Source organism: Megascapheus bottae, chromosome 1, assembly GCF_031878675.1.
Source record: "Megascapheus bottae isolate mThoBot1 chromosome 1, mThoBot2.hap1, whole genome shotgun sequence".
NCBI classification, from domain to species: Eukaryota; Metazoa; Chordata; class Mammalia; order Rodentia; family Geomyidae; genus Megascapheus; species Megascapheus bottae.
In genome coordinates, this window is record NC_143509.1 from 42,970,111 (window position 1) to 42,997,639 (window position 27,529).

General features: G+C 44.9%; 1 protein-coding gene and 1 long non-coding RNA gene across 4 annotated transcripts in view; one reads left to right on the top strand and one right to left on the bottom strand.

The window, feature by feature from the left end:
- The first annotated feature begins 531 nt into the window (after positions 1-531).
- Positions 532-14,219, top strand: LOC150069013 (uncharacterized). Of its 2 annotated transcripts, XR_016537275.1 has the most exons (4): positions 532-637; positions 890-1,080; positions 7,392-7,575; positions 13,462-14,219. It is a non-coding gene; the product is annotated as an uncharacterized LOC150069013 (long non-coding RNA). The 2 variants fall into 2 exon arrangements; XR_016537274.1 differs by lacking the exon at positions 532-637 and having other exon boundaries at positions 644-1,080.
- The window catches only part of Abcc5 (ATP binding cassette subfamily C member 5), an 83,906-nt gene continuing 63,945 nt past the window's right edge, over positions 7,569-27,529 (bottom strand). For both annotated transcript variants that reach the window (XM_090342940.1, XM_090342949.1), the window contains exons 23-30: positions 26,002-26,188; positions 23,376-23,465; positions 22,314-22,503; positions 19,989-20,148; positions 12,834-12,912; positions 11,937-12,050; positions 10,893-11,057; positions 7,569-8,817 (exon numbers count right to left, since the gene is read on the bottom strand). In XM_090342940.1, coding sequence (XP_090199066.1) covers positions 8,716-8,817; positions 10,893-11,057; positions 11,937-12,050; positions 12,834-12,912; positions 19,989-20,148; positions 22,314-22,503; positions 23,376-23,465; positions 26,002-26,188 — 1,087 coding nt within the window. In that variant the 3' untranslated portion in view covers positions 7,569-8,715. The remainder of the gene's footprint in view (positions 8,818-10,892; positions 11,058-11,936; positions 12,051-12,833; positions 12,913-19,988; positions 20,149-22,313; positions 22,504-23,375; positions 23,466-26,001; positions 26,189-27,529) is intronic.

Genomic DNA, 27,529 nt, shown 5'->3' on the forward strand with positions numbered 1-27,529 from the left:
CTCTTAAGCCACAGCTGTATTTCTGACTTTTTTTTTTCTACTGGTTAGTTGGAGATAAGAGTCTCATAGACTTTTTTGTCCAGGCTGGCTTCAAATTACAATCCTCAAATGGCAGCTTCCTGAGTTGCTTGGCTTATAGGCACGAGCTACCAGCATCTGTCTTGAATTTACCAGTCTTTAATCACCACCTTCAAATGCTTCCATGTTCTGAGTTGGTCTCTTGGCTCTGTCTACTCCATCTTTCTACTGAAGGGCAGGTACCAGGGTCCATGATTTCTCAGAATCTCAAGTTATCATGAATAATGTGACTCACGAATACGGGAGCTGGTGGCCCTGAGTCCCTGTTTTTAGTGTACAATGTCCCTCTGCGGGAGTGCTCCCACTACGGACCGTTTGATGAGACAGCTGTCCCCCACACTTTCACACTGCTTTCACACACTTCCCCGTCACCACCAAATGAAAGCTCTTGGAGCCGGTCCAGGGATTCAACTGAAGTTGTCTGTGGCTTTGTGCCTGGTTCAGATGGTTTCGACACAGGGCTGGTAGTTTGGACTGGCTGTGATGGGTGAGCACTAGGGGACATGATGTCTCAACAGTGACTTGTGTGGATGAGGTGGCTAGAACTGTGGAGATGAAGGTAGGAAAGGGAAATGGGGCTGTTTCTGTCGGTGGCTCATATTCCATTTGGGCTCCAACTGTCCATCTGACATGTTCCTCAGTGTCTCTCCCAAACCAGCCATAGAATTTGAGCCTTTTCCTTAAGAACAGAAAGTCTAGCCAGATTCTAGTGGCTCAGACCTGAAATCCTAGCTACTCAAGAGCCTGAGATCTGAGGGTGATAGTATACACTCAGCGCCAGCAGGAAAGCACTTGAAACTTTTACTTCTAGTTAACCACCAAGAAGCCAGGAGTGGAGCTGCAGTTCAAGTGGTAGAGTCCTAGCCTTGAGTGAAAAAACTAAGGGACAGCCCCCAGACCTTGAGGACAAGCTCCAGTCCTAGCACAAAAAATGACAAGAACAACACAAACAATGGAGGATCTGTCATCCGAATGGGAAACCTGCCTGCTCAACTTTCCCAGGTGTGTAGACCTCTGACTCGCTTCTTCCCTTGCCTCCCTCCCTCGCCCACAGCTCCGGGTTCTGGCTGCTGAGGGTGGGACTGGGACACGCCTGGCTCACTGCTGAGGGTGGGACAGGGACACGCCTGGCTCACTGGGCCACAGTGCACTCAGATTCTGGGACGGCAGGTGGCAGAGACGTGCCTAACATGGCGCAGCTTTAGTGACTGACAAAGGTGTTGCTGCACAGTGACATGGTGGTGGCCACAAAGTTGCCTCTAAGAGGGAAGCCCATGGAGTGTGGGGCGGATCCTGGGGCAGCAGGCTACCCGCAAGCTGCACCGTCACTGACACTCAGGCCACGGGGCTCCTGTTGCCTTTCTAGAATTCTGGGACAAGAATGGATACAGCTCAAACCTTTCTCCTCTCCCTTTTCTCGTTTTTTTTTTTTTTTTTTTTTTTTTTTTTTTTTTTTTTTTTTTTGCAAGACTGGGATTTGAACTTGATACCTGATGCTTTGCACATTGGTTGGTGTTCTACTAACTGAGCCATGCCTCCAATCCTTTACTGTTGCTCTAAGAATATTCTCTAAGAATTTAACTAAGATGTCCTAAGTGAGTCCCTTCTCTGTTTGAAATATGGTCACATCAAATGCCCTCCTTCTTTTCCTCCTTTCCTTCCCTCTCTTCCTTTCTTTGTCTTTTTCTCTTCTCCCTTTCCTTCCTTCCTTGGACTTTCCTGTCTGAAAGCTGTTTTCTTCCTCCTCCTCCTCCTCCTCCTCCTCTTCCTCCTCTTCTTCCTCTTCTTTTTCTTCCTTCTCCTTCTTCCTTCTTTCTTCTTTCTTCTTGGGACTGAACTCAGTATCTGAGCTCTACCACTTGAGCCACAGCACCACTTCTGGCTTTTCTATGTATGTGGTACTGAGGAGTCAAAGCTGGGTCCTTGTGCATGCTAGGCAAGCACTCTACCACTAGGTCAAACACCTGACCCCTGCTTTCCTTTCTTGTGTTAGTACTTGGATTTGAAATCAGAGATTGGATGTTCTTCTTTAGCTTTTTGACTCAAGGCTGGTGTTTCACCACTTAAGCCACATCTCCACTTCTGGCTTTTTGCTGGTTAGCTGGAGATAAGAGTCTCACTTTCCTGCTGGGACTAATTTCAAACCATATCATGTGAATCACCAGTTATGTAGACAGGGAAATGGTGCTATGATGCCTGGTAGTTTGTGATATACTCAGCCTCTGGAATTCTCTTAAATATGGTAGCATTTCACCCGTGGCCTTGAAAGAGGCAGGGTGTGGCAGTGGACACACCTGGGTATGGGATGGGCTTTACAGACTCTAAACTCTGGGCTTAGGTGAGGATTTGTAATGGTCATAGGTATGGAAAGGGCCAGGGGCGCTTTCTCTACCCAAGGTGCACACATACACACACACACACACACACCCATCCCAGTGCATTCAGCCTCCGCACACATGAGCTTCTTGTGTATCCAAGCACTCTCTAAACCAGAGTAGAGTCTTAATTCTACTCAGAATATTTGTTTCATCCAAAAAAAAGACTTAGACAGCTGCTAAAAACATTAAGTATACTTAGGACAGTCAGAGGATTCAAAATATTATGAAAAATAAAGGAAAAATTAAAAGGCATACTTTAGATCTTGGGTTTGGTTGGTTTTTTTTTTTTTTTTTTTGGTCAATCATGGGGCTTGAACTCTGAGCCTGGGCTCTATCCCTGAGCTCTTCAGCTCAGGCCTAGTGCTCTACCACTTCCAGCCACTGTACCACTTCCTAAAAGACATACTTATAGTGCCTGAGCTTCCTGTTGGCCAAAGGAGAGAAAAATAATATGAAGAAGAGAATTTCTTCAGTACCAAAATTTGAAAAGAAATGTATCTGTTGTTAACATTTTTTCATTGATATTAGAAAGGAGATGTACAGAGGGGTTATAGTTTCATAAGTCAGGTAAGAGTACATTTATTTTTGGACAAGGTCACCATTTCCTTTGTTCTCTCCCAGTTTTTTTCCTCTCATTCCTGCTCACAAGTTATATAGTTTATTTTCATCAGAGTTTCTACATTTTAAAATATTTTTGTGCCCCTACTGAGGCTTGAAATCAGGTCTGGGTGCTGTCCCTCATTTTTTATAAGACGAGTGTTATACCACTTAAGCCACAGCTGTACTCCTGGCTTTTTGGTGATAAGAACCTCATGGACTTTCCTGTCTGAGCTGGTTTTGAATCTCAATCCTCAGGTCTCAGCGTTCAGAATAGCCAGGATTGCAGGTATGAACTACCAGTGCCTGGCTGAAAAGGGATTTCCTGGCAGTGGACTATCATCAAATAGACAATGGCAGTCACAGAACTTTTATAGAAGGTGGAGCTGGAGTGTTTCTTGTGTGCCACTTTCTGTGACTCCAGGCTGGTCAAGGACAAAGCACCAAGAACAGGCCTTTGTACAAGGACAATATGGCTCAGCTTGGGTGCTGTGAGTACAGGGCAGAACCCCATCATACTATGGGGGTGGGGAGATGGAATGGATCTTCACAGGGTATCACTTAGTCTACCAATCACCTTGGTCAGCTAAATATGATACTATTATCAAATGTTGCATGGCCAGGCACAATCCTGAATTCTTCGCCAGAGTAAATATCCTCAGAGGCTGCTTTAGGCAAACACTTCTATTACCCACTTCAAAGCTGTGGTCACAGCCTAAGAGGCAGGGGGTGGGCCAGTGTGGGCATACTGGTATCTGCGACTGCCAGGAGGACTGGTCTGGAGGAGGTGCCAGCACAGAGGCTGGGTGAGTTTCAGCCCTGGAACTCCCATCCTTATGCTGGATCTTTACATTTTAACACTTCTTAGAAAGCCCTGAGACCAAGAGGAAAACATGTTTGTGTCAGCATTCAGGCAAGGCTGGTCAAGGCTAGCCTATGGGTGATTGACCCTGGTGGTTTTAGCCTACCAGTTGCATGGGAACAGAGTGAAAGGTGCATGGAGGAAGGAGAGTGAGGAAAAGGCAGATAAATGAACATCTGTCTTCTTTGGAATAAAAGTACAATGTGTCTGTTGTTGTTGCCTGATAGTTCCCAGTAATTATGGAGCCTCAAAAAAAGTTTTTTGGGGTTGGGGAACTGAAGGGGTCATAGTCCAGGGACTGGGAAACTGTGAGGGAGACAAGCAACTGGACCTGTAAGGCAGAAGTAAGAAGAGGACAGTGGAAATTCCTGGAGGCTGAAGCGAGGCAACTGTCAGGCTCTCTGTGCTCACCAGTGGTCAGAATCGCCGAGGCTGGCAGCCCCACTCCATTCTCTATCAGTGATACCGAAATAAGTCAGAGCAATGGCTCCAGCTCCAAATCTAGGAAGCAGCCATGCTAGGCAAGTTGAGCAGCTTTGCTCTAGCCACTGTGTGCCTGCAGGCCTGGCACCGGTCTGTCCCAGTGAGGTGATGGGACCCTCCCGCAGGAAGACTGTACCAGAGCTGTGGGGGACCCATTACCAGCTTTGACAGCTCTCACGTGGGCAGCAGCCAGCTGAGTCTACTTATGCCTCGTCTACTTTAGAGTGAGGAAGAGAAAGGAGCTTGTTGGAGCCAAGGGAGCACAGCAAGCCCAGGCCAGAGGTGGAAGCAAGGCACAGGAAGTATGGCCGGAACAACATTTTCTATGAAAGTTTCCTCATCAGGGAAATGTATTTGACTATCAGGAACTAAAATATGTGTATCTGTGTATAGGGGGTTGAAGTCAAAGGGAGGGGGAAGACAAATGGAGAAAGGAAAGGTGAATGAATGCAGTTTATGACATTCAATATACACATGTGGAAATAGAACTATGTAAATTGAGGGGCTGGATGAGGTTAAATGGGGGAGAGTGATGACATGTACTCACAAAAGACATGTTCAATTGAAACCCCTTGTACAACTATTTAAAGTTTTTTTTTTTTTGCTGGGCTGGGGTCCTTGAGCTTTGGTACTCAAGGCTAGCTAGCATTCTACTACTTGAGTTGCTCTACTACTTTCAGCTTGTGGGGTGTGTGTGTGTGTGTGTGTGTGTGTGTGTGTGTGTGTGTGTGTATGTTTAACTGGAGATAAGAATCTCACAGACTTTCCTGGTTGGCCTCAAGTCATGATCCTCAAGATCTCATCTTCCTAGGTTTACAGATGTGAGACACTAGTGCCCCAGTCATGGGGCTTGAACTCTTGGCCTGAGTGCTGTCCCTGAGCTCTTCTGCTGTAGGCTATCGCACTACCACTCGAGTTGTAAGGCCACTTCTGGTTTTCTGGTAGAGATAAGGGTCTTACAGACTTTTTAGTGCCTGGGCTGACTTTGAACTGCAATCCTCAGATCTCAAGCTACTGAGTAGCTAGGATTACAGGTGTGAGCTACTGGCCCCTGGCTAAGACGATAGGTAAGGCATATGGTATATTACATAATAAAAGCAAAGGAGAAAAAAGAGAAGGGCATATAAACCAGAAGGTAAAATTTTAGAGCCTGGGCGGGAAAGTCTCTTTATGGCCAATTTATTTTGCTTTTCAGAGAATTGGGAAGGGCTCAGCTGGGTGGTTCATCTCAGATTGCTTTGGCAGCAGCTGGAGACCTAGGGCTGGGTTCCGTTTCCTTTTTTAATTTTTTGCTAGTTCTGGGGCTTGAACTTACACCTGGGCACTGTCCCTGACCTTATTTTTGCTCAAGGTGGTGCCATAGTACCACTTCTGGCCTTTTTTGAGTCGTTTATTGGACTTTCCTGCCCAGGCTGGCTTCAGAGGTCTGCTTTCCAAAATGGCCTTTCTATCGCGGAGGGCTTGCTGCCTTTCAGTGCTCTTGGGTTTCATTTTCTCCCTGTGGTGCTGAGCCCCCAGGGACTGAGCAGCTTAAGCTTGTCCCAGGGCTTCCATAGGTCTTAGGGCAGCTGCACTGTTTACATGACAGCTGGGCTTCCAAGAGGCAGGGCAGTTTCTAGCTCTACTTCCACTGTATTGTCTTGGTCAGAGTAGTGAAAGGGACCCTGCCATCCAAAGGGGTACAAGAACATACCCTCAGCTCTCAAGGGGATTGGTGACAGGGTCATGTCCCAGGGCAGCATGGGATGAGTGGTACTCTTGGCAGCCATCTGGGAAATACACCTTGCCACCTTGTGGTTTCTCAGTTTTCCTAAGCATTAACTACTTTTTTTTTTTTCTGAACAAATTTAGATTAAAAAAACATTTTTGGGGCAGTCCTACAATCTGAACTGAGCATGTGCTTGCCACTTGAGGCATTTCCAGTCTTTCCTGAATTAGTTTTCAAACAGGGCTTCTCACTTGCCTTGGGCCTCTACCCACCTCTTCCCTCCCTTGCATCATGTAGCAGGGATCATAGCTACATCATCATGCCTGACTTATTGAGATGGGGTCTTATTTAGTTTGGTCCAGGCTGGCCTCAGAGATCCTCCTGATTTCCATGGTAATAATCTGGCAGGCTCAGCTGCCAAAATGTTTTTGTTAAAAATGCTTAACCTGTGGGGCCAGGAGTCTGGTCTAGTGGTAGAGTGCTTTCCTAGCACGCACGAAGACCTGGGATCAATTCCTTGGTACCACATACATAGAAAAAAGCCGGAGGTGGTGCTGTGGCTCAAGTAGTAGAGTTCTAGCCTTGAGAAAGCACAAGGACAGTGCTCAGGCCCTGAATTCAAGGTCCAGGACAAAAAAAATGCTTAACCTGCTCGACCACCTGTGAGTGGTTTCATCCTTGTGGTTGACTATGGGCATCGTGAGGTGATGTCATAATGTGACGACCACCTGTGTGTGGCGCTCTCCTTTAAAAGCTCAGCCCCACACAAGCTTGTGGCTGCTCTCTTATCAGCCCAAAGGTGGAGAGCAGCCGCTGTGCTGCTATTAAACTGACTCCTAGCTCCGTTCACTGAGTGCTGGTGACTCTATTGCTGGGGGGTTCGGGGCCCCCCAGATGGATGGGATTTTACATCCATCTCCTCAGCTGGGATTGCAGGTGTGAGTCGCCGTGTCCAGCTCTGTTTTAAGAATGATTCATGACCTTCCACTTCACTGCGGTTTCTCACTTTTCCCAGTCACTGTCCTCTCAGTGGCGGCATAGGAGCTTCTCTGGGACTCATGCCCAGGCATGGGCTCGGGCCCACAGAGACTAAGGCCTACCAGAGGTGACACATTTTGGGTTCCATGTTTTGTCCTTTCCAGATGCAACTCTTACAGTCACCGATGTAGATGCAAGGGTCTGGTTCTCCAAAGCCACTGGAAGCCATCTCATTCCCTTCCCAGAGAACTATTTTAAACACCAGGATTTTTACAAAATCCAAAATAATTTTATTCACTTTTTTCAGAGTTTTGCTTCCACAAGGTGTTTAGCAAACATGCTAAGGCGACAGAATGTCTAGTTGGTCACGACATGCAACGCTGACCGTTCGACTGATGACGGCAGTGACTACGCCCACCTGCGCTATGGGCCCCGGAGCACGAAGGGGAGCTGCAGGAGTACACCAACCACACGGCAATCAGCAACCTGAGGTAGGTTTCTTTACAGTACAAACAAAACAACACTTCTACACCAGTGTCAGACACTGACTAGCAAGAGCTGCTGAAAGCTGCAGACTTTGGAAAGGAGACCGTGAGACAGCTGTGATGAAAGACAAGAGAACAGTCCTCCAGGGTCTGAGCGTGCCACTCAGCTGTGGAGGGTAGGAACAGGCAAATGAAAATGCCACCTAAAACAGCAGCAGCTGGCCCCAGGGCGGGGAGCAACAGCCCAGGGACTGGAGAGCTCTGTGCAGCGGCCAGCACGAGGAACCTGAGGCAGTGGGACACTCTGGGGACAGACTGGATCTTGTTTGTAAACCACAACAAAGAGGATGGTAGGACTAAGTCCCCCCCGCCCTCCCCCCCAGGAATGGCCCTGAGATGGATTCCTGGGGTGGGGGTGTGAGGGAAGGGGGCTGGGGGTTTGCCCCATTGCTCTCCTGACAGAAACAGTGAATGACACCAGGACAGAAAGCAGGAGCCCTGAGAATTCACAGCACTCTTCAGGGCCTTGCAGCCCCACTCAAACCCTGTCCCCGAGTGGCTGTGGGAGCAGCGTCAGAGCGGCTGCGGAGGGCCCCGCTACCGCCACTCATCTTCCTTTGGACATCCAGAAAGCCCGGCGCAGGGAAGCGACCAGCTAGAGAACCAAATGCTACCCTCTCTACAGTCCAATAGCAAAACAGAGCTGTAGTGCAGCAAACTGTACAAAAATGATAGAAAGAAATATGCACTGCCATCAGCACAGTGCTGATTTTAATATAAAATAAACAGCTTACATTTTCACTGTAAATATAGGCTATATACACAATTATATATAGATAAGAGCTACACATAGAAAGCTTCATTATAGGCCTCTGATACATTTATAGTAATGGTTCCCTGAACCTTTTAGAGTGCAATTAAACAAAAACTAAACCCATTTACATGAATAGGGAATAAATACAATAATCAAAATATGAATCTTCCTAAAAGTGAAACACACAAGCCAATCCTGAACTGCTGCTGTGCGAAAGATAAAGTTGGGAAAGGCAAGGTTCCGGCAGGAGGACAGGACAGGGCCGCCCCAGGCAAGGAATGGCGGGGCTCCTGGGTGGAGACTGTCAGCGCAGATGTCACCAGCTGGAGGAGTTAGCCCTTGACGGCAATCTTGTTCTCAGCAGCAGCAAACATGGCATAGAACCGGGAACTGTCATTGGACAGAAGGACCGAGGGGGTGTCAAACTCCACCACCTGCACAGGGAAGAGATGCATCAGGTCAGGATGTGACAGCAGGGCAGTCGAGGAGCAATGGAGGCAGGTCCCAAATTCCAAGGGTACAATCAGGGGTCAATCAACTGGCCCTGCCATGCTCAGGATAGAAGGGAAAGAGCAGGGAGCAGGGCATGCCTCCTTCATAAGTCCTGGTGCCCTCAGCTTTGGCAAGGAAGAAATCAGCAGCAGGGTTGTACAAACTGCGGGGTTTCTGTGGCTCAAGTCAAGCATACATAGACATGCTGTTTTGTTGCCCACCTCTAGAAACAAGATAGCTTGGATTTATGTCTCTTAGAAAAGCTTTCCTGGGGCTGGGAGTTTGGCCTAGTGGTTAAAGTGCTTGCCTAGCATGCACAAAGACCCAGGTTCGATTCCTTGGTACCACATACATACAAAAAAGCCGGAAGTGGTGCTGAGGCTCAAGTGGTAGAGCTCTAGCCTTGAGAAAGTCCAAGGACAGTGCTCAAGCCCTGAGCCCAAGCACAGGACTGGCAAAAAAAAAAGAAAAGCTTTCCTGTATGGTTTTGGTCATTTCTACCCCCTTTCCTCCCCATTCCAAGTCATGGGGCTTGAACTCAGGGTTTGGGCACTGTCTTTGAGCTTTCTGCTCAAGACTAGCTCTGCACTTTTGGCTTTTTGGTGGTTAACCATCAATGGAGTGTCAGGGACTTGCCTGTGTGGGCTGGCTTTGGACCATGAGATCGCAGCATCCCGGGCAGCTAAGATTACAGGCGTGAGCCACCAGCATCCGGCAATGACCTCATTTTATCACATTCTAATTAGCATCTCCATGCACAGTATTGGTTCTGGGTAACAAATGTATGACAGAATCTCAGTAAGTATCTGGGTTGTGCTGGGTCTTAATGGCTCATGCCTTTAGTCCTAGCTGCTCAGAATGCTGAGATCTGAGGATCAAGGTTCAAAGCCAGACCAGGCAGGAAATATCCCTGAGACTCATATCTCCAATTAACTACCAGAAAACCTGAAGTGGTACTGTGTCTCAAGTAGTAAAATGGTAGCCTTGAACAAAAGAGGATCAGGGAGCCAGGTGCTGGTGACTCACGCCTGTAATCCTAGCTACTCAGGAGGCTGAGATCTGAGGATCAGGGGTCAAAGCCAGTCCAGACACGAAAGCCCATGAGACTATTATCTACAATTAACCACCAGAAAATCAGAAGTGGTGCTGTGGCCCAAGTGGTAGAGCACTAGCCTTAAGCTGACGAGCTCAGGGACAGTGCCCAGTCTCAGAGTTCAAGCCCCACAACCACCACTGCCAACAACAACAGAAAGAGGCAGTCTGAGGCCAGCCAATAAAAAACTGAAGGTATGATTCAAGTGGGAGAGAACCAGTCTAGCACTTGTAATTCCCTGCATTCAAACCCCAGTATAGCCAAAAAAGAATCAAACAACCCTCTCAAACAAACAACTCTAGCACTGAGCACCATGGGGAGGCAGGTACAACGGTGGTAGAAGAGCTAGACAGAGGCACAGGTAAGTGTTTAAGGTGATTGAGGCAACCAGGTTGTTTCATGGAAGGTTTGGCACTGAGTCATGTTCCTTCTGTAGGACAGGCAAGTTGTAAGCAGATGGTAGAACTGTGTTGAGTAAAGGTAAAGCCTGTTAGGGCCAATGGAGTCTGCAGGAAGAGTACAAAGGGAAGGCTGGGCTAGGGCTAGACTGTGGGCAAGTCTGGAGCAACAGGCTAGGAAGCTTGGCATCACTGGCTAACAGCAAAACGCAAACACAGGTGACTGGTTGTAATACACCCAGCCAGTCACCTAGTACATGTGCTCCTTGTCCTGTGCCAACATGTCCCTGTTTACAAGTAAGACAAGACAAGCAGTGAAGCAAGGCGAGAATGTAGTAAATCTTCCTGATTCCATCTTTTCAGTGTATCCCTCCCAATAGCCAGGAGAGAAGCTGCTACAGCTACTTACCCGAATGCCCATCGGAATTCCCATCCACGAGGATGGCTATCAGCCCATCCCCGGCAGGGGCCAGTTTTCCTCCCAGACCAGGCTACATGCCAAGCCAAGGTCCCTGAGGCTCAGTACCTGTCCTTGGGCCAGCACCATAATCCTGTCAGAACCTAGAACTGTGTGCAGGCGATGGGCAATCGTCAGCATGGTGCAGTCTGCAAATGCCTCCCGGATGGTCTCCTGAACCAGTAAGTCTGTCTCTGTGTCCATGGCAGCTGTGGCTTCATCTAATATCAGAATCTGCCAGTGAAGCAGGGAAAGAGGGCTCCGATTAGTTCCTGAGATTATCTGGGTAAACTATTTTTCTAAAATGTGTTTTAATACATAAACTTTATACCACCTAGTGTTTTTTTTTATTAGGTTCACATATATGTAATAACATTCTTTGCTTAGAATATTATCCATGCTTCCTCCCTTGATTTCTTTCTGTAAACAGACAAACATATAATGTTGGTCTCATCAAATTCTTGCCTCTATTTGCTCTGTGACTTGTAATATGTGTGTATTAACCTTTCTGGACCCACCCTCACTGCTTCCAGTCTGTAAAACAAGGGGGCTCTGTTTGACAACTTGGAAGCCGCCTGCAGTCTTTCAATCTTCTGTCATGGTCTGCAGTACTGTAACTCATTGGTCAGAAACAAAAATTGTGCTTAGATTAACTTGGGGAAGTTAAAAAACAAAAAAATCACCCGGGACTGAGAGTTTGGCCTAGTGGTAGAGTGCTTGCCTAGCATGCACAAAGACCCAGGTTCGATTCCTCAGTACCAATACAAAGAAAAGAGCCAGAAGTGTGCTGAGGCTCGAGTCATAGAGCTCTAGCCTTGAGAAAGTCCAAGGACAGGCCTCAGACCCTGAGCTCAAGTCCAGGACTGGCCAAACAAACAAACAAACATTTTCCTCAAAACTAGCATACCATGCGGTGTCATGGTTGGTCATTCTCTATGGTAAGTGCCACTAGGCTCAGAGACAAGTGGGCCTTGGATCCCGTACTTCTGGACAAAGCTGCCCACAAGGCTCCAGCTCCTCCTCCCTGCTCCTGCTGGCCACAGGCAGTACCCCCAACCCTCATCCAGGGATTCCCTCACTGCAGCAGCCCTAGCCTTAGCCACCAGCTCTCACCTTACAGTGGCGCAGCAGGGCCCTGGCTATGCACAGCAGCTGCCGCTCCCCCACTGAGAAGTTGTCCCCATTCTCCATCACTTCTGACTCCAGTTTCAGAGGTAGCTGAGCAATCTAGAGAGGAAGGGAGTAGAGAATAGAAGGATAAATATCCAAACTGAACTCTTCAAAAACTCAGGGTGGGCTAGGTTTGATCCCCAGCACAAAAAAACAAATATAAAAACATCAGTGGAGCTGGTAGGAGTGGTGAAACAAAGAGGAATTATCCTGAGCTAGATGCAGTGGTGTTGCCAGCATTGGAAGGTAGAGGCAGAAGGGTTTCAAGTGTGTTAGAGGTCTGGGTTACATAATGGGACTATCTCAAAAACCAATACACAGATGATTCTGAAACTGATGAAGGCAGGTCAGCATTATCTTCTTTGGTAAGCTGCAGAATTTACTCTTTAGATGAAACTGTCTGAGGGTACATGATTCATGAGAGAAGAGAACAGGGTTCATGTAGCTGAGCAGGGCAAAGGCTGAGCCTGCCTCACCCCAGGGCACCATCGCCCTGCTGAGCTGTCCTAAGAGGCCTGTGATCCATGTACACACTTGATGTTTCTGCACACTCTGCCACAAAAGTACGTTCCACTGTGATGGTCAATAGAAATAAAACACGGCTAAATCTAAGAAGCGGTCATCGCCATCTTCACCAGTGGCACTGAGAGGTGGGCTGGAGAGATGACTTCTGGGTGCAGACGAAAGCCTGAGGAGTCCTCCTTGCAAGCACTTTTCCATACATAGCCTGCTGTTGGGGCAAAGGCAGCAGCTAGTGCCAGGGGGCCAGGCCAGGGTGGGCAGTGAGAGCAGAGCTACCCTTATAACCCAAGCACAGCCCTCCCTCTGCTCTTCACTTACACATTCTTTCATGTGAGTCCTTTCCAAGGCATCCCAGATCTGCTCTTCTGTGTACTGGTTGAAGGGGTCCAAATTTGATCTAGGGAGAGGTAATAACAGGAGTTTCTCAGAGGCCAATGCTGATCAACCAAACATGAAAAATGGAGGACTCCATTCCTGACAGCTGTAGGGGTCATGTTCCAACTGGCCACAGGAAAACCTTTGAAAACCAACTGCTTTTTTAGTTTTGTTTTTTATTATGTAAACATACAAGTTAGTTAAAAATTAAAAATAGCTGGGCACCAATGGCTCATGCCTGTAATCCTAGATACTCAGGAGGCTGAGATCTGAGGACTGTGGTTCAAAGCCAGTCTGCCAGTATGGGCATGAAAGTCCATGAGACTCTCATCTCTAATTAATCATCAAAAAACTGGAAGTGACACTATGGCTCAAGGGTAGGGTGGTAGCCTTGAGCTGAAGAGCTCAGGGACAGCACCCAAGCCCAGAGATCAAGCCCCACGACTGACAAAAAAAATTAAAAATAGACATACACAAAATACAAAAACCAGTGCATGTTTTAATTATCTCTTATGACACACGTAAAACTAAGCATTTTAACTTATATCCTTCATACTTTTTTTCTTTACAGAAATCTATCACCTGTCATGGGAATTACATTCCAGAGGCCCTCCATGATAAGTGAAAATCTGCAAACAGTGATATTATGTTTATTTTATTATGCATGTATATTTTAAGGCTTTATAAACCCTGTCACTCTCCTATAAACCTTTCCCACTTTCTTATTAACTTTAATTAACATTTAAACATTTTTAGATTGTCCAAACATTTTAGTCAAAAATTAAAATAATATTATATAAATAACTATATACCACAAAATCCTGCAATATAGTGAAAACTCCGTGATACAGTGAAGCTGCAACAAGTGAACCAATATATAGTGAGGGAAGATTGTACATACATATAGGCTAAGATAGACCTCCCTTCACACAGAAACAGGAAAAATGCCCTCTTTTTCCTTGATGCACCTGTTATTAAACAGGGAGCTTGCTCAGGCAAAGGGCGGATCTAGCAGACAAAAGAGAAAAAGGACAGAGAAAAGGAGCTCTGGAGGAACTCGCAGGTGCAGATGAGTGTGGAGAGATTGGCTCACTATGCAAACTGAATCTACTTCAACGGTGTCACTGAGAAACAGGACTGGTTATTGTGTGGTAGTGGAGGCACAGAGCCAACTGATACATTTACAAGCCAAAGGATGCCAAACATCTCTGCCAACTACTGGACGCTGAAAGAGGCAGGCTCTTCATTGAAAGTTCCCCAGGGAACAAGGCTCTACTAACTTCCAGCATCCAGATCAGTGAGGCAATAAACTTCTGTTGTCTTATTCCACCCTGTCTGGGGTACAATTGTTCCTTATTATCTATAGGGAATGGGTTCCAGGACCTCCAATATCAAAATTCATAGATGCTCAATGCCCTGTATAAAATGCTACAGTATCTCTATGTAACCTGTACACAGCTTGCCACATACTTATGGGAAATATCTCTAGATTGCTCATTCAAAATTTATAATGCAACATAAATCATTTTTTGCCAGTCCTGGGGCTTGAACTCAGGGCCTAGGCACTGTCCTTGAACTTTCTCAATGCTAGCGTTCTACCACTTGAGCCACTGTACCACTTCTGGCTTTTTCTGTGTATGTGGTACTGAGGAATCAAGCTCTGGGCTTCGTATGTGCTAGGTAAGCACTCTACTACAAGGCCCCACTCATTTATGTTTTATGCCAGTACAAGGATTTAAACTCAGGGATGGAACTGCTCCTTAGTTGTTGTTGGTTTTTTTTTTTTTTTGATCAAGGCTGGAGCTTTACTATTTTACTGGCTTTTTGGTGGTTAACTGAAGAGTCTCACAGACTTTCTTCTCTGGGATGTCTTTGAACTGCGATCCTCAGATATTAGCCTCCTGGGTAGCTGGGATTATAGGTGGGAGCCAAAGGTGGCTTATGAAGGCACTTATTTTTGTTGTCTTCACAGTACAGGGATGTGAACTAGGGATATTGTTCTTGCCAGTCAGGTGCTCTACTTTTGCTGACCCCACAGCCTATAAGTTCAAATTCTAGTTCTGCAATTTTTAGCTGTGATCTTAGGGCAAATTACCTAAACTCTCTGGATTTCATTCCTTCATCTATAAGATAAGCACAGTAAGACCAATCCCATAGAGTTTTGAGATTTGATGAATTAACACAATTAAAAAAACACTGAGATCTGGGCGCTAGTGACTCCCACCTATAATCCTAGCTACTCAGGAGGCTGAGATCTGAGGATTCCAGTTCAAAGTCAACCCCTGAGACTCTTATCTCCAATTAACCAGCAGAAAACTTGAAGTGGCATTGTGGCTCTAAGTGGTAGAGCACTAGCCTTGAGCTGAAGAGCTTAGGGACAGTGCCCAGGCCCAGAGTTCAAGTCCCATGAGGGGACAACAAACAAAAACAAAACAAAACAAAACAACAACAACAACAAAATCCACTGAGGACAGTATCTGGAACATCATGGGTCTTCAATAAGCTTAGCTGCCGTAATCAGTGTTCTTGCCTTATTCTTCAGAACACAGTGTTGAGCATAGAAAAACATGCTACTATCTGATATAGACACTAAAAGTGTTGGAGGATTCTTAAATTCTTTAGAAGTATGCTAAAAATAAAAAAAAAGGGCTGGGAATGTGGCTTAGTGGTAAAGTGCTTGCTTAATATGCATGAAGCCCCGAGTTCAACTCCTCAGTACCACATAGAAAGAAAAGAGAAATGGTACTGTGGCTCAAGAAGTTAGAGTGCTAGCCTTGAGCAAAAGAAGCTCAGGGACAGTGTCTAGGACCTGATTCAAGCCCCAGGCCAGTCAAAAAAAAAAAAAAAAAAGGGAAAAGGAGGCATCTTCAAACAACAGAATTCAGAGACAACTGGAAGACTAAGAGAGTCTAAGAACACCCTTTAGCCTTTCTGGGCCATTTTTTTTTTTTTTTTTTTTTTGCCAGTCCTGGGCTTGAGCTCAGGGCCTGAACACTGTCCTTGGACTTTCTCAAGGCTAGCGCTCTACCACTTGAGCCTCAGCACCACTTCCGGCTTTTTTCTATGTATGTGGTACCGAGGAATCGAACCCGGGTCTTCATGCATGCTAGGCAAGCACTTTAACCACTAGGCCAAACTCCCAGCCCCTGGGCCATTTTTTTTTTTTTAAACCATTTAGAGTATTAGATGCTCTGTCTGAATGAATCACCTGTCGAGTTTCTGCTGTGATTATGCTTTGAGAGTTAGAGATACTCCTTAACAGGAAGATTAAATGAATAGGTCAAAGATAGAGGTGACACCTGAAACAGGAAGAATAAAAACACTGCTGTTCAATAATGAATGGATGCCAAACAGAACTGCTTCTGGTAAAAGAAGGTGCCTATTACCCACAAGGGATTATGGCTAGAGATAGACTAGAGTAACAGCCAGGCCACTGGTCTCACTAGAGAACAGATGCACCAGCAGCCCAGTCGAGCCACAGTGAGTAGAAAAGCAATCCAGCAGGGGCAGGTCAGGCCCAGAGTAGGGCTTCCGGGGCCAGGGAGCACAGAGATCTCTGAGAAAGGGAAAGGAAAGCAAGATTTAAAGGGGCCAGAAAGGGGCCGGGAATTTGGCCTAGTGGTTAAAGTGGTTGCCTAGCATGCATGAAGACCCGGGTTCGATTCCTCAGTACCACATACATAGAAGAAAAAAAAAAAGCCGGAAGTGGTGCTGAGGCTCAAGTGGTAGAGCTCTAGCCTTGAGAAAGTCCAAGGACAAGGCTCAGGCCCTGAGCTCAAGCCCAGGACTGGCAAAAAAAATAAAAAAATAAAAAAAAATAAAGGGGCCAGAAAAAGTACTTAAGGCCTGGACTGAGAGGACCTCCCCCAGTAGGTGAAGGGCAGAGGGAAAGGACAGGCCACAGAAACCCTGGCCTGAGAGCTTAAACATAGACAGATGGAAGAGGGAGGGTTGCGGAGGGAACAAACTGAGATTCTGGCAAAACTAGGCTGGGTGTTATTTGTGCTTAGATTACATTCATCCAGAAGAATTCAGGCATGTATATGGTAAGCCTGCTTTACTCATGTATTCATTACATTCAGTTTTGATCAAGCATGACATGTATATAGACATCCCAAAAGCAAAGTATGAAATCCCTGCATGCAAATTATATATGACACAGCTCAGTTGATGCAGAGCTGTCAGTATTTCAGCTTTCAGTATTATTTATTGTCTGTTGTGATGAAATAGTATTACAATCTGCTGAGTACGTCTAAACTCTTGAAAAACAGTGTCACAGAAATGGGGGGAATGGTATTTACTGGACATTATGTTGAAAATAAACTATACAACTTGTATGTGAAGATAAGAGGGAAAAACTGGGAGAGCAAGGGACAGGGTGACATTGTTCAAGAACCTATGTAATTGAAACTCATCTGTAGATTGTCTTTATAATGACAATGAAAAATAAAACAAAAAATGGTGTCGGCATATAAGTTAAAAGATAATGGGCTTAAGTGGTTACAGTGCCATTTGAGGTCTGGTGGAAGTGGTTCATCCTTAGTGTGCTCTGGGTGCTAGGGTGTTATGGAAGGAGTGAACACACATCATTACAGTGCAGAACTTCATGCATCTCGCATACCGAGCACATGAGGGTTTTCCTCAGTAGTTGCTAAGAAGGGTCTTGTACTTTGTGACTGTTTGTGGCTGCTCTAGGAGTGCCTTTCAGGTTTTAATTGACATTGGTTAGTGCTGATGAAAATATAGTTTCTGGATCCAGTCTTTGCCAAGAGGCCACTCAGTACCAGTTGATTCACCTTGCCCTTGCCAGGGGACACTAATCCAGGCTTTCTACTATGAGGGGCTGATGGGTTGGGGTCTATAAAAAAAGCCAGAAGTGGCACTGTGGCTCAAGTGGTAGAGCTCTAACGTGGAGAAAGCCCAAGGACAGTGCTCAGGCTCTGAATTCAAGGCCCAGAGCTGACAAAAAAAAAAAAAAAAAAGGTAAAAATGCTGAGGGGTCAAAGGAGGATAGATGTTCTGTAATCCAGCCTTACCTCAGGGTTTACTACTGACTGGAAAAACCAAAGTTAAAGCTGGTCAAAAAATTAAACTTCCATGATTTTCTCAGTTTGCACACTTGACTGACCAAATGACACTGAGCTCAATAAGAGAAAACTCAGGATAGTGACACGTCCACTGTTCAGCTTGTGCACTGAAACACATCTCTCTGAAGATGGCAATATAGAGGCCCTGTTCCACGAAAGCTATCCCACCTCACCATGGTTAATTCACAGCCACCAATGCTAGATGCTCCCAAGTCACAAACCTAAATGAAGTGTTATGCAGTTTTCAAACTGAGACCTCTTGGTGGCAGCATTTTCAAGAAAAATCTAAAATTTAACATCCCTCATTTAATCCTTTTCTAAATGACTAGAAACCAAAAGTTACAAGTTTCGTTTGTTCAGGGCCAAATTTCTCTCCCCCTGCCCAAATGGTTCCTGTGGCATTTAAAAATAGGATGACTTATGGAAAGAACAGATTCAGCGCTGTCTAATTTCCTAAATTCAGAAATGTTGTGTGTGACCTTGCTACTCTCAGTACTGAAAGAGTACTCATAGAGTACTGAGAATACTCAAAAAAATTCCAGTATTTGTTGTTTATAGGAAAAATGCTAAAAATGAACAAACAAGAAAACTAGCCCTTCAAATCACTCCCATGTGATTGTGGATGAGGCTTAGCTTTACTATTATGGACTAAATATGTGTATTCCTCTCAAATTCATCTTAAATCCTCCCTTCTTCCAATGTGACAGCACTGGAGGAACAAGTGAGGTAATGAGGATGTGACTCTCATGACAGAGTTAGTGCTGAGAAGAGGAAGAGACACAAAGAGCACTGGCTCACTTGCTTCGGCACATTCAGAGTGAGGCTATGTAAGGATCTACCAGCACTGTCACCTGTACACTGAGAAGGAAGCCCCTGCAAGACCAGACACTGATCTTGGAGTTTCAAGACTCCAGAACTGTGAGCCACTCTAATCTGTGGCTTAAGTCCCCAGACCCAGAAAGATGAAGATATATTCACCAAGTCTCCTTGAATAAATGAGTCCAAATGCCATTCAATGCCACTTTCTAGGAAGAAGGAACACTTTGCTTTAAAGACAAGTCAGGCTGAGAGTATGGCTGTATCGATAGCTATCTGCCTAGCAAGTACAAGGTTCTGAGTTCAAATCCTACTGTGGCCAAGAAAAAAAGAGGAAGTTTGAATACTGTCTATGATTAATCAAAACTAAATTGCTACCATTTTTTCAAACTGCTAAAATTGAAGAGGAACTGCAAGATTTCTTATGAAATGATTTTGAAAAAAACAGTGCCATGTAGCTTACCTATAGAATTACGGTTGTTTTTATTTTGAAACAGATGCAGCCTGAATGGAAATTGACACAAATTATGGAAACTGAAATGCTGAGTAGGCTGAAGTTAAGGGAACATAGAGGAACTTAGTATGCAGGCAGATTTCAGAACAAGATCTCACTCCAAAGTATGTATGAAAGATGGGGAAAAGGGCTGGGGTGTTGATCACTGGCATAATGGTGGCCTAACATGAAAACCTGGGTTCCATTCCTACCACCAAAAACTCCCCAAACAGTGTGTGTGTGTGTGTGTGTGTGTGTGTGTGTGTGTGTGTGTGTGTGTGTGTGACAGAAAATGAAAGAGTGAGTAGTAAAGATGCCTGAAAGCTATCAGGAGAACTGCAACTGTCAGCATACCTAGGAAATGGGCAGGACGGAGTGGGAGGAAGGTGGAGCGTGATAGTTACTGCACATTTGGCACAGACTAGCCTCAGCACTTAGGAAACACAGCAACTTGTCTATTCCTGAGGAAGAGCTCTAAGCCCAAATCTGAGCTCACGTGCTGCAGAGCTTCCTCTCACTTTTTGTCATTTCTGTAGTAGAAAGTTTCTCTAATAGAAAACAAGCACCCAGAGTAGCAGAGAAAGCACCGGGCCTGAGGTCATGGGATCTCAGTCCCTGGGGGTGGCTCTGGCATGGCGTGGTCCAGTGTGTTCACCTAGCCTCTAAGTGAGGTAGGAAGTACACAGGTGCCTAGGTCCTCACCTGACGGTGCCACTGAACAGCACTGGCTCTTGAGGAATGATGGAGAGTTTGCTTCGGAGGTCGGCAAGGCCAATATCATTGATTCTCACTCCATCAATCTTGATGCAACCTCCAGACAACTCCACCAGACGGAAGAGGGCCATACCCAGAGAGGACTTCCCTGGTGAGTTAGAATACAGGCAGAGCAGTAGCTCTATTAGGAACTTGCAGAAAGATGAAACTGGTTTATCCTCATGTCAAAATCTCCTTTTCTCTTTCTACTCAGTTATTATTATTTTTTTTTCTAGGTAATATGTAAAACCACAGCAAAGGAAGAAAGTGTTAAAAAACTTTCCTGACCTTGGGACCAGGAGTTTAGCCTAGTGGTAGAGTGCTTGCCTAGCATGCACAAAGACCCAGGTTCGATTCCTCGGTACCACATGCATAGAAAAAATCTGGAAGTGGTGCTGAGGCTCAAGTGGTAGAGCTCTAGCCTTGAGAAAGTCCAAGGACAGTGCTCAGGCCCTGAGCTCAAGCCCAGGACTGGCAAAAAAACAAACAAACAAAAAAAACATTTCCTGATCTACAAAGCAGGCATTTAAATCACAAGCAACAGCTTGGGGACTATGAGGCATTGATTGGGCCCTTTAAGAGTTCAGTTCTCCTCAGGGAGAGGAACACAGGTTTAGTTCTTTTCTGGCACACTGGGGAGAACAGGGGTCCCACAGAAAGCATCTGGAAACAAAGCAGAGCACAGATGTTTCTCTTTGTTCTCTGACAGTGGCTGAGGGAGAAACTGCATTTCTATAGCTGCAGCAGGGAGAGGAGAAGTCCTGGAGTCAACACTGAAGGGAAGGAGGCTTCTGCTTGAGAAAGTATGTGGCTGTGGGTAACTATCCCATGACAGAGAACTATAGCAGAAAAGCAGGTTTGGGGGATAAAATGATAAAATGTGAGTTCAGCCTTGCAGTGACAGAATCGTTTTTCTGAATTAAATCTGCACTTGAAAAGCCATGCACCATACAGGGAGACAATGCCCATCTACCATAAACTCATTACTGCTTTTCTTTTTCTTCTATTTGTTTTGGTGTTACTGGGGATTGAACTCAAGTTTGCTAGGCAAGCACATTATGTGGATTCATACTCCAATCGCTTTGCTTTTCAGATAGGGTCCTGTGCTATCTTTTCCCAGGGCAGCCTCGGACCATGATCCCTCCTTGCTGGAACCACAGGCATGCATCACAGGCCCAACTACGACTGTTGTTTCGACACATTTCTTTCCTCTGAGTTGAGGTCTTTCCAGAGACAGAACTTTGTTCCCAAAACCTTGTGTAATTACCATTCACCCAGACTTTTCCACATAAAATTTTAGTGGCTACAATATACTCCACCACCTGGATATAGGCTTCTTAATCCAGTCCTCTGATGCTAGATATTTATATAGGTTTAGTACAATAATGCTGTGATACAAATCTGGTTGCTCGCATGTGAGCTCCTTGGGTTTTGCCAGCTCCTGAGAAATAACTTGTGATAGTGGTGATATATCACAATTAGAATTTTCATCAACTTAGACACATGATAGGGATGTTCCCTACAGTGCTATTTACTTTTAGATGGTATCTTACTTTGTAGCTGATGCTGGCTACAATTCACTGTGTCCCTGAGAGCCTTGAATTCATAATCCTCTTGCCCAAGTTCCCAAAATTCTGGGATTATAAGTGTGTGCTACCATACCCATTTCATACCCTATTTAAAATTGAGAAAAATGGATGATAATCATAATTCCCTACAAGTTGGGGATTGGTTAAATACAAATTGTGGTACATTCATAAAAGAGAATTGTATATTATGCGAGTATACCAATAATTAAGTGACAAAAACTGAGTGTACAAAATAATCACATAGGGTGAGACTGATTGGAATACAATGTATACATGAGTGGAACTGTCACAATGAAACCTCCATAACGAATGTATGCTACTAATATTTTTTTTTAAAAAAAGATTGTCATTAGTAAACCTTCCTCAACGAAAAATTAACAAAACATACACCAAAATGCCAGCACAATAACTTACATGTGGCTAGTAGCACCCTGGGGCCTTTCCTTGCTCACACGTTATTATATGCCAACTGATCTGCTTTGAGAATATGGACTGTATCCAACTGAGAAAGTGCTAACTGCCGTAATACCAGAGCTCACATCAAGCCTAGAGAACTGACTGTACAGGGCCTGAGATACTAAGTACTTAACGGGTATGTGGATTGCAGGGATGAGTATAAACTTCACCAGATACTGACTATCAGCTACATTCGGATGGTTTCTGCAGAGGCCCATGGAATCCTTACCTGATCCTGTCCGACCCACTATGCCGATCTTCTCCTTGGGTTTGACAGTGAATGATACTTTCTTCAGGACCAGAGGGAGATTTTCTCGGTATCTCATCTCTGCATTCTCAAAGGTCACCTCTCCTTCTTGGGGCCAGTCATGGGGAGGGGCCTTGTTCTTGATTCTGGCAGGTGCTTCCAAGGAGAGCGTCTGGGGAGACAGGGGTGGCCTGTTCAGATTCTTAGAGGTAGTGAGTCTTTGTCATAGACCAGTAAGAGCAGAACATGCACAGCAGCCACACAAAGCCAGCTGACCCTTGTTATGAAAGAATCCCTTAACAGCACAAGTTCACTTATAAGACAGACAGAGACAGCATGTGGCTATCAAGCAGCCTGAGGAGGGGCATGGTTTCAAAACTGCTTCCAACCTACCATTGCAGATTAGAATTAGCAATAGAGATTTTAGAGAACAGAAGCCTGGGGCCTAACCCATCACTGTAGCATAAGAACCTCCAGAGACAAAGTCCACATTAGTGTTCACCAAAAGTGCAACAGGGGATCCTGATCGCTCCCTGCGCCAAGAACAACTGAACTAGGACTAAGAAACAAAACAATTTATAGACAGTGTAAAGAAAATGTTATACTTAGGTAGCTGAATTAAAATGACAAGATTCTGGCAGGTGCCTATGGCTTAAGCCTGTAATGCTTAGCAACAGAGGAAGCTGAGATCTGAGGATCTGAAGCCAGCCCAGGAAGAAAAGTCTCTCAGACTCTTAACTCCAATTAACCACAAGAAAACAGGAAGTAGTGCTGTGGCTGGAAATAGTAGAGTGTTAATCTTGAGCTTTTGATCAGGGACAGCATGTCAAGGCCCAGAGTTCAAGCATGCCTATGGTTCTTTCCACTGCAAGCAAGCTAGTGAGATCAGGTGATTTCACAGTGTAAGACCAGCTTATGCCATGCTTGTACTATTCTTGGGGCAAGTCAAGAAGAGAAAATAATCTTTTCCACATCATGAGGCAGTAACAGGTAAAATGACTCTGGGAAAGGCCAGATCCCAGTAAAGGCCTGTAATAATCTGACCTTAATATAGTGGTCGATCCTCTCCACTGAAGTGAATCGAGCTTCTGTCTCAGATGCTAGTCTGACGGTAAACTGGAACAGCCCTGTTAACTGATAATGAAAAGCAAAAATCCAAGAAGAGAATCGTTATCAACAGGTGCCAAGCCATGTAACAGGACTGTGTTTTAAGCACTAGTTGAGCATTTGTGGCAGCTGGTTTCAGGGCCTGTCACTGATCCTCATCTACTGCAGTGCTGGGTACACGCAGGGGACCAGGGTCCTGCTGGGACCACACTCCCACATCCAATGCCCTGCACTTGTCTTTGCATGTCTTATAATACACTTTGGTGGCTGCATTAACCTCTGGATCCTCTTCATGTCCACAAGTTTGTCAGCCTGCTGTGGTAGTCACAACAGAGTTATATCTGTGAACTGCTTCCATAATTCCAGCAAGAATGCTTCCAGGAAAGGAAGATAAATGACAGAAGACAAGTGAATGCAGAGTCCCTGTGTACCTTACTGGAGATTCTAAACACACTGGCTCCCTCAACCCTCATTCAGGAAGTCTGGGAAATCTCTTGGGAATTTCTTTCGTTTATTTTTTATCTTTCCAGTATGGAAATGCCATATGCAGACAAGAGTAGTGTAATGAGTCCTGGGTACCAGAAATCCACCTCAAAAATGACCCAGGTTTAATAATTTTTTGCTGTTTGTTTATGTAGAAAAAAAACATTAAAATCTATCTACCCATTAAAAAAAAAATGACCCAGGTATTGGCCATACCATCTCCGGTGGGCTTCCACAGCCAACCCAGCTCCCATCTCCCAGATAAGCTGAAAGCAAACCATCGTCTTATCCTTTTGTCCATAAATATTTCAATAAAATAGAAGGACTCTTAACAACAACAACAACAAAAAGCAACTTGAATACTAAAAAATTTACAGCTGTAGGTGTAGCTTAAGTGGTAGAGCACCTGCCTAGCAAGTGCAAAGCCCTGAGCTCAAATTTCAGTTTTACCACCAAAAACAAAAGCAAAAACAAAACCACCACAAACAAATCTAAAAGAAGTATCATTCTCCCTCAATATACATCCTCAATAAATTTTAGATCAGGAATGGTTTGTGCTAGAATCCTAGTTACACAGAGGCAGAAAAAGAACATTGTAGTTTGAAGCCAAATCACGTAAAAAAAAAAAATTAATGAGATTCCATCCCAACAAAGAAGCAAGGCACTGTGGTACATTACATACCTGTGATCCTAGCTACAAACCAAAATACAACAAATAAAACCCCCAAATCAAAACGATAACATAAAAAGAGATACTTCATTTGAAAAATAAGGCAAAAAGAAAAAAAGTGAGGGAAAAGGATAGCTCAAGTGATAGTGTCTGTTTAGTAAATCCAAAGGTTTAGCTTAATCCTCAGCATAAGCAAAACAAAACAACCTACTTGACATCCTCAAATATCTATAGTCAGTATTCGTGTTAGAAATTTTTTTGAGTTATGTGAAGACCTCCAAGTGTCCCCTGGGTTTGCTTATATAATAGGATTGGGGAAATCAGAGGCTGAAAAGAAAGTCAATATAAACAGCTAGAACCAGTGGCCAGGAGTCAGTGGCTCATGCCTGTAATTGCAGAGTAGCTGAGGATCTTCGTTCAAAGCCAACCCTGACAGAAAAGTCCCTGTGAGACTTATTTCTAATTAATAAATCAGAGGTGGAGCTGTGCCTCAAACTGGTAGAGCCTTGAGCAAAAGAATTCAAGCCCTATGACAAAAAAAGAACTATTTTTTAGAAGACCAGAAAGACACCAGAGATGGTAGTGAACACAGAAATCTATGATTACAAAGGTTTTTTGGTTTTTAGAATGTTTAATTTTTTAAAAAATTTTCTAGAGTCTGGTCTTGAACTCAGGGTGTAGGCATTGTCCCTGAGCTTTATTTGTTCAAGGTTAGCATTCAACTACTCAAGCCACAGCTCCACTTCCAGCTTTTTGTTTGTTAACTGGAGAATAATAGTCTCATGGACTTTCCTGTCCAGGAAGGCTTTGAACCTTGATCCTCAGACCTTAGCCTCCCGAGTAGCTGGGATTATAGGCATTTACCTAGTAAATTTAAAAAAGATTTCATTTCTATTAAGTAGTTGTATAAAGGGGTTTCAATTCTAGAAGTCAATAAAAATTTTTTTTGTAAAGAAAACAGCACCTTATCTCTTTTTTTTTTTTTTTTTGCCAGTCCTGGGCTTGAGCTCAGGGCCTGAACACTGTCCTTGGACTTTCTCAAGGCTAGAGCTCTACCACTTGAGCCTTAGCACCACTTCTGGCTTTTTTCTATGTATGTGGTACCAAGGAATCGAACCCGGGTCTTCATGCATGCTAGGCAAGCACTTTAACCACTAGGCCAAACTCCTGGCCCAGAACCTTATCTCTTAAATGTACACAGCAGAGTTCAATACTTTTATCCCTAGATTCCATCCCTATACTTCTCCCAGCCTTTCCTGCCCAAGACAAATACAATGTTACTGTTAGATCAGACCTGAAGATCAAGGGATCCAATGGTGATTTCCCCACTTCTGTCCAAAGCATGCTTCTCTACAGCCACAAAGGCAAGTCTCATACAAGGACTCCCCTGGCCCCTTCCCAGGCACAGACCTGGACAGCATAGGAGATGGCAAGGCCAGCGTAGGCTGGGGGAATCTGCCCATGCATCAGGACTATCATCAGCCCAGTGGTGGTGATGAGGGCAATGCTGATGAGATCCAGCCGCACGGCCAGCCACCTCATCGCACAGGTGAACAAGAAGAAAGGAGCCTGGTTGTCGTCCAGAAGCTCCTGGTACCTGTGGGGGGAGATGGAACATCTAATGGGTAATGGAACACACACAAGCTACTCTTCCCCATGGATGATGGTCACACTGAAGTTTCTATGCACCTCTTCTTCACAGCCATTATTTCATTTTATTCTATTTTCAGCTAAGAAAAAACATGGGAACTTCAGGAGTCCAGATGTTCTTGGCTTTCACAAAGAAGGACGTGGGGTGGTCTTATATTAGCAACCTTTTCAAAAACAGTCAAACCTCCTATTAAGGATATTAGGGAGGAAACATCTACCTTAGCAGCACAGGGCAAATGAGGGAAAGGAGATAAAAAGGCTGTGTCGCCAGGCTTTGGGAAAATGTCAGGAGCTATTATTATTTTTATTATTTTTTTTTGTGTGCCAGTCCTGGGGCTTGAACTCAGGGTCTGAGCACTGTCCTTGGGCTTAAGGTTAGCGCTCTACCACTTGAGCCACAGCATCACTTCTGGCTTTTTATAAGTGATAACCAAGGAATCGAACCCAGGTCTTTGTGCATGCTAGGCAAGCATTCTATCACTAGGCCAAACTCCCGGCCCAAGGGGCTATTACTTTAAAGACAGGATACAAATGCAGGCAGCAGAACAAGTCCAAAGGCAAGAAAGAGAAAATCTCAAGGTCAATGTAGGAAAGCTGCCCAGTGTGTTCCTACACACTGTTTGGGTACAGTGGCACTTGTTCCCCAGGACTGTAAGGCTAAAGACCATGAGGGAAGGGGAGCCATACAAGACAGCCTTTGCCACTGAAGCACAGCACTGCTGTCACCAACCCTTCAACAGGTGAGAGATTATAACCACAGAAGCTTGCTGGAATGATACTCTGCACTCTAGCCCTGCTTTTTTCATTGTGTGTGTTGGTACTGACACTTCAAACCTTGCTTAGGTTTTTCACTCCAGGCTAATTGATATTCTACCATCTCTGAGCCATAACTCCGCTTCTGATTTTTTCTCAGAAGGAGACAAGAGTCTGTCAGATTTACCTGGACTAGCTTTGAACTTTGATCCTGAGATCTATCCTGAGTAGTTTGGATTACCATCAATGCCTAGCTGCTCTTTCTTCTTCTTCTTCTTTTTTTTTTTTTAAAGGGAGCATACACTGGTTATGTGGCTGGGGGTCCCAATGTAACATTTCCACACACACACATACACATACACACACACACACACACACACACACAGAGTTTGGCATCTACACCTTTTCTGTTCCCCACCATCGCAGTATTCCTTCCCCAAACATCTTCAACACTGTTCTATTTTCACACATGCACACAAACTACTCTTATTACATTTGTCCTCATACACCTCTCATCAGCCTCTTCCCTTTCAGT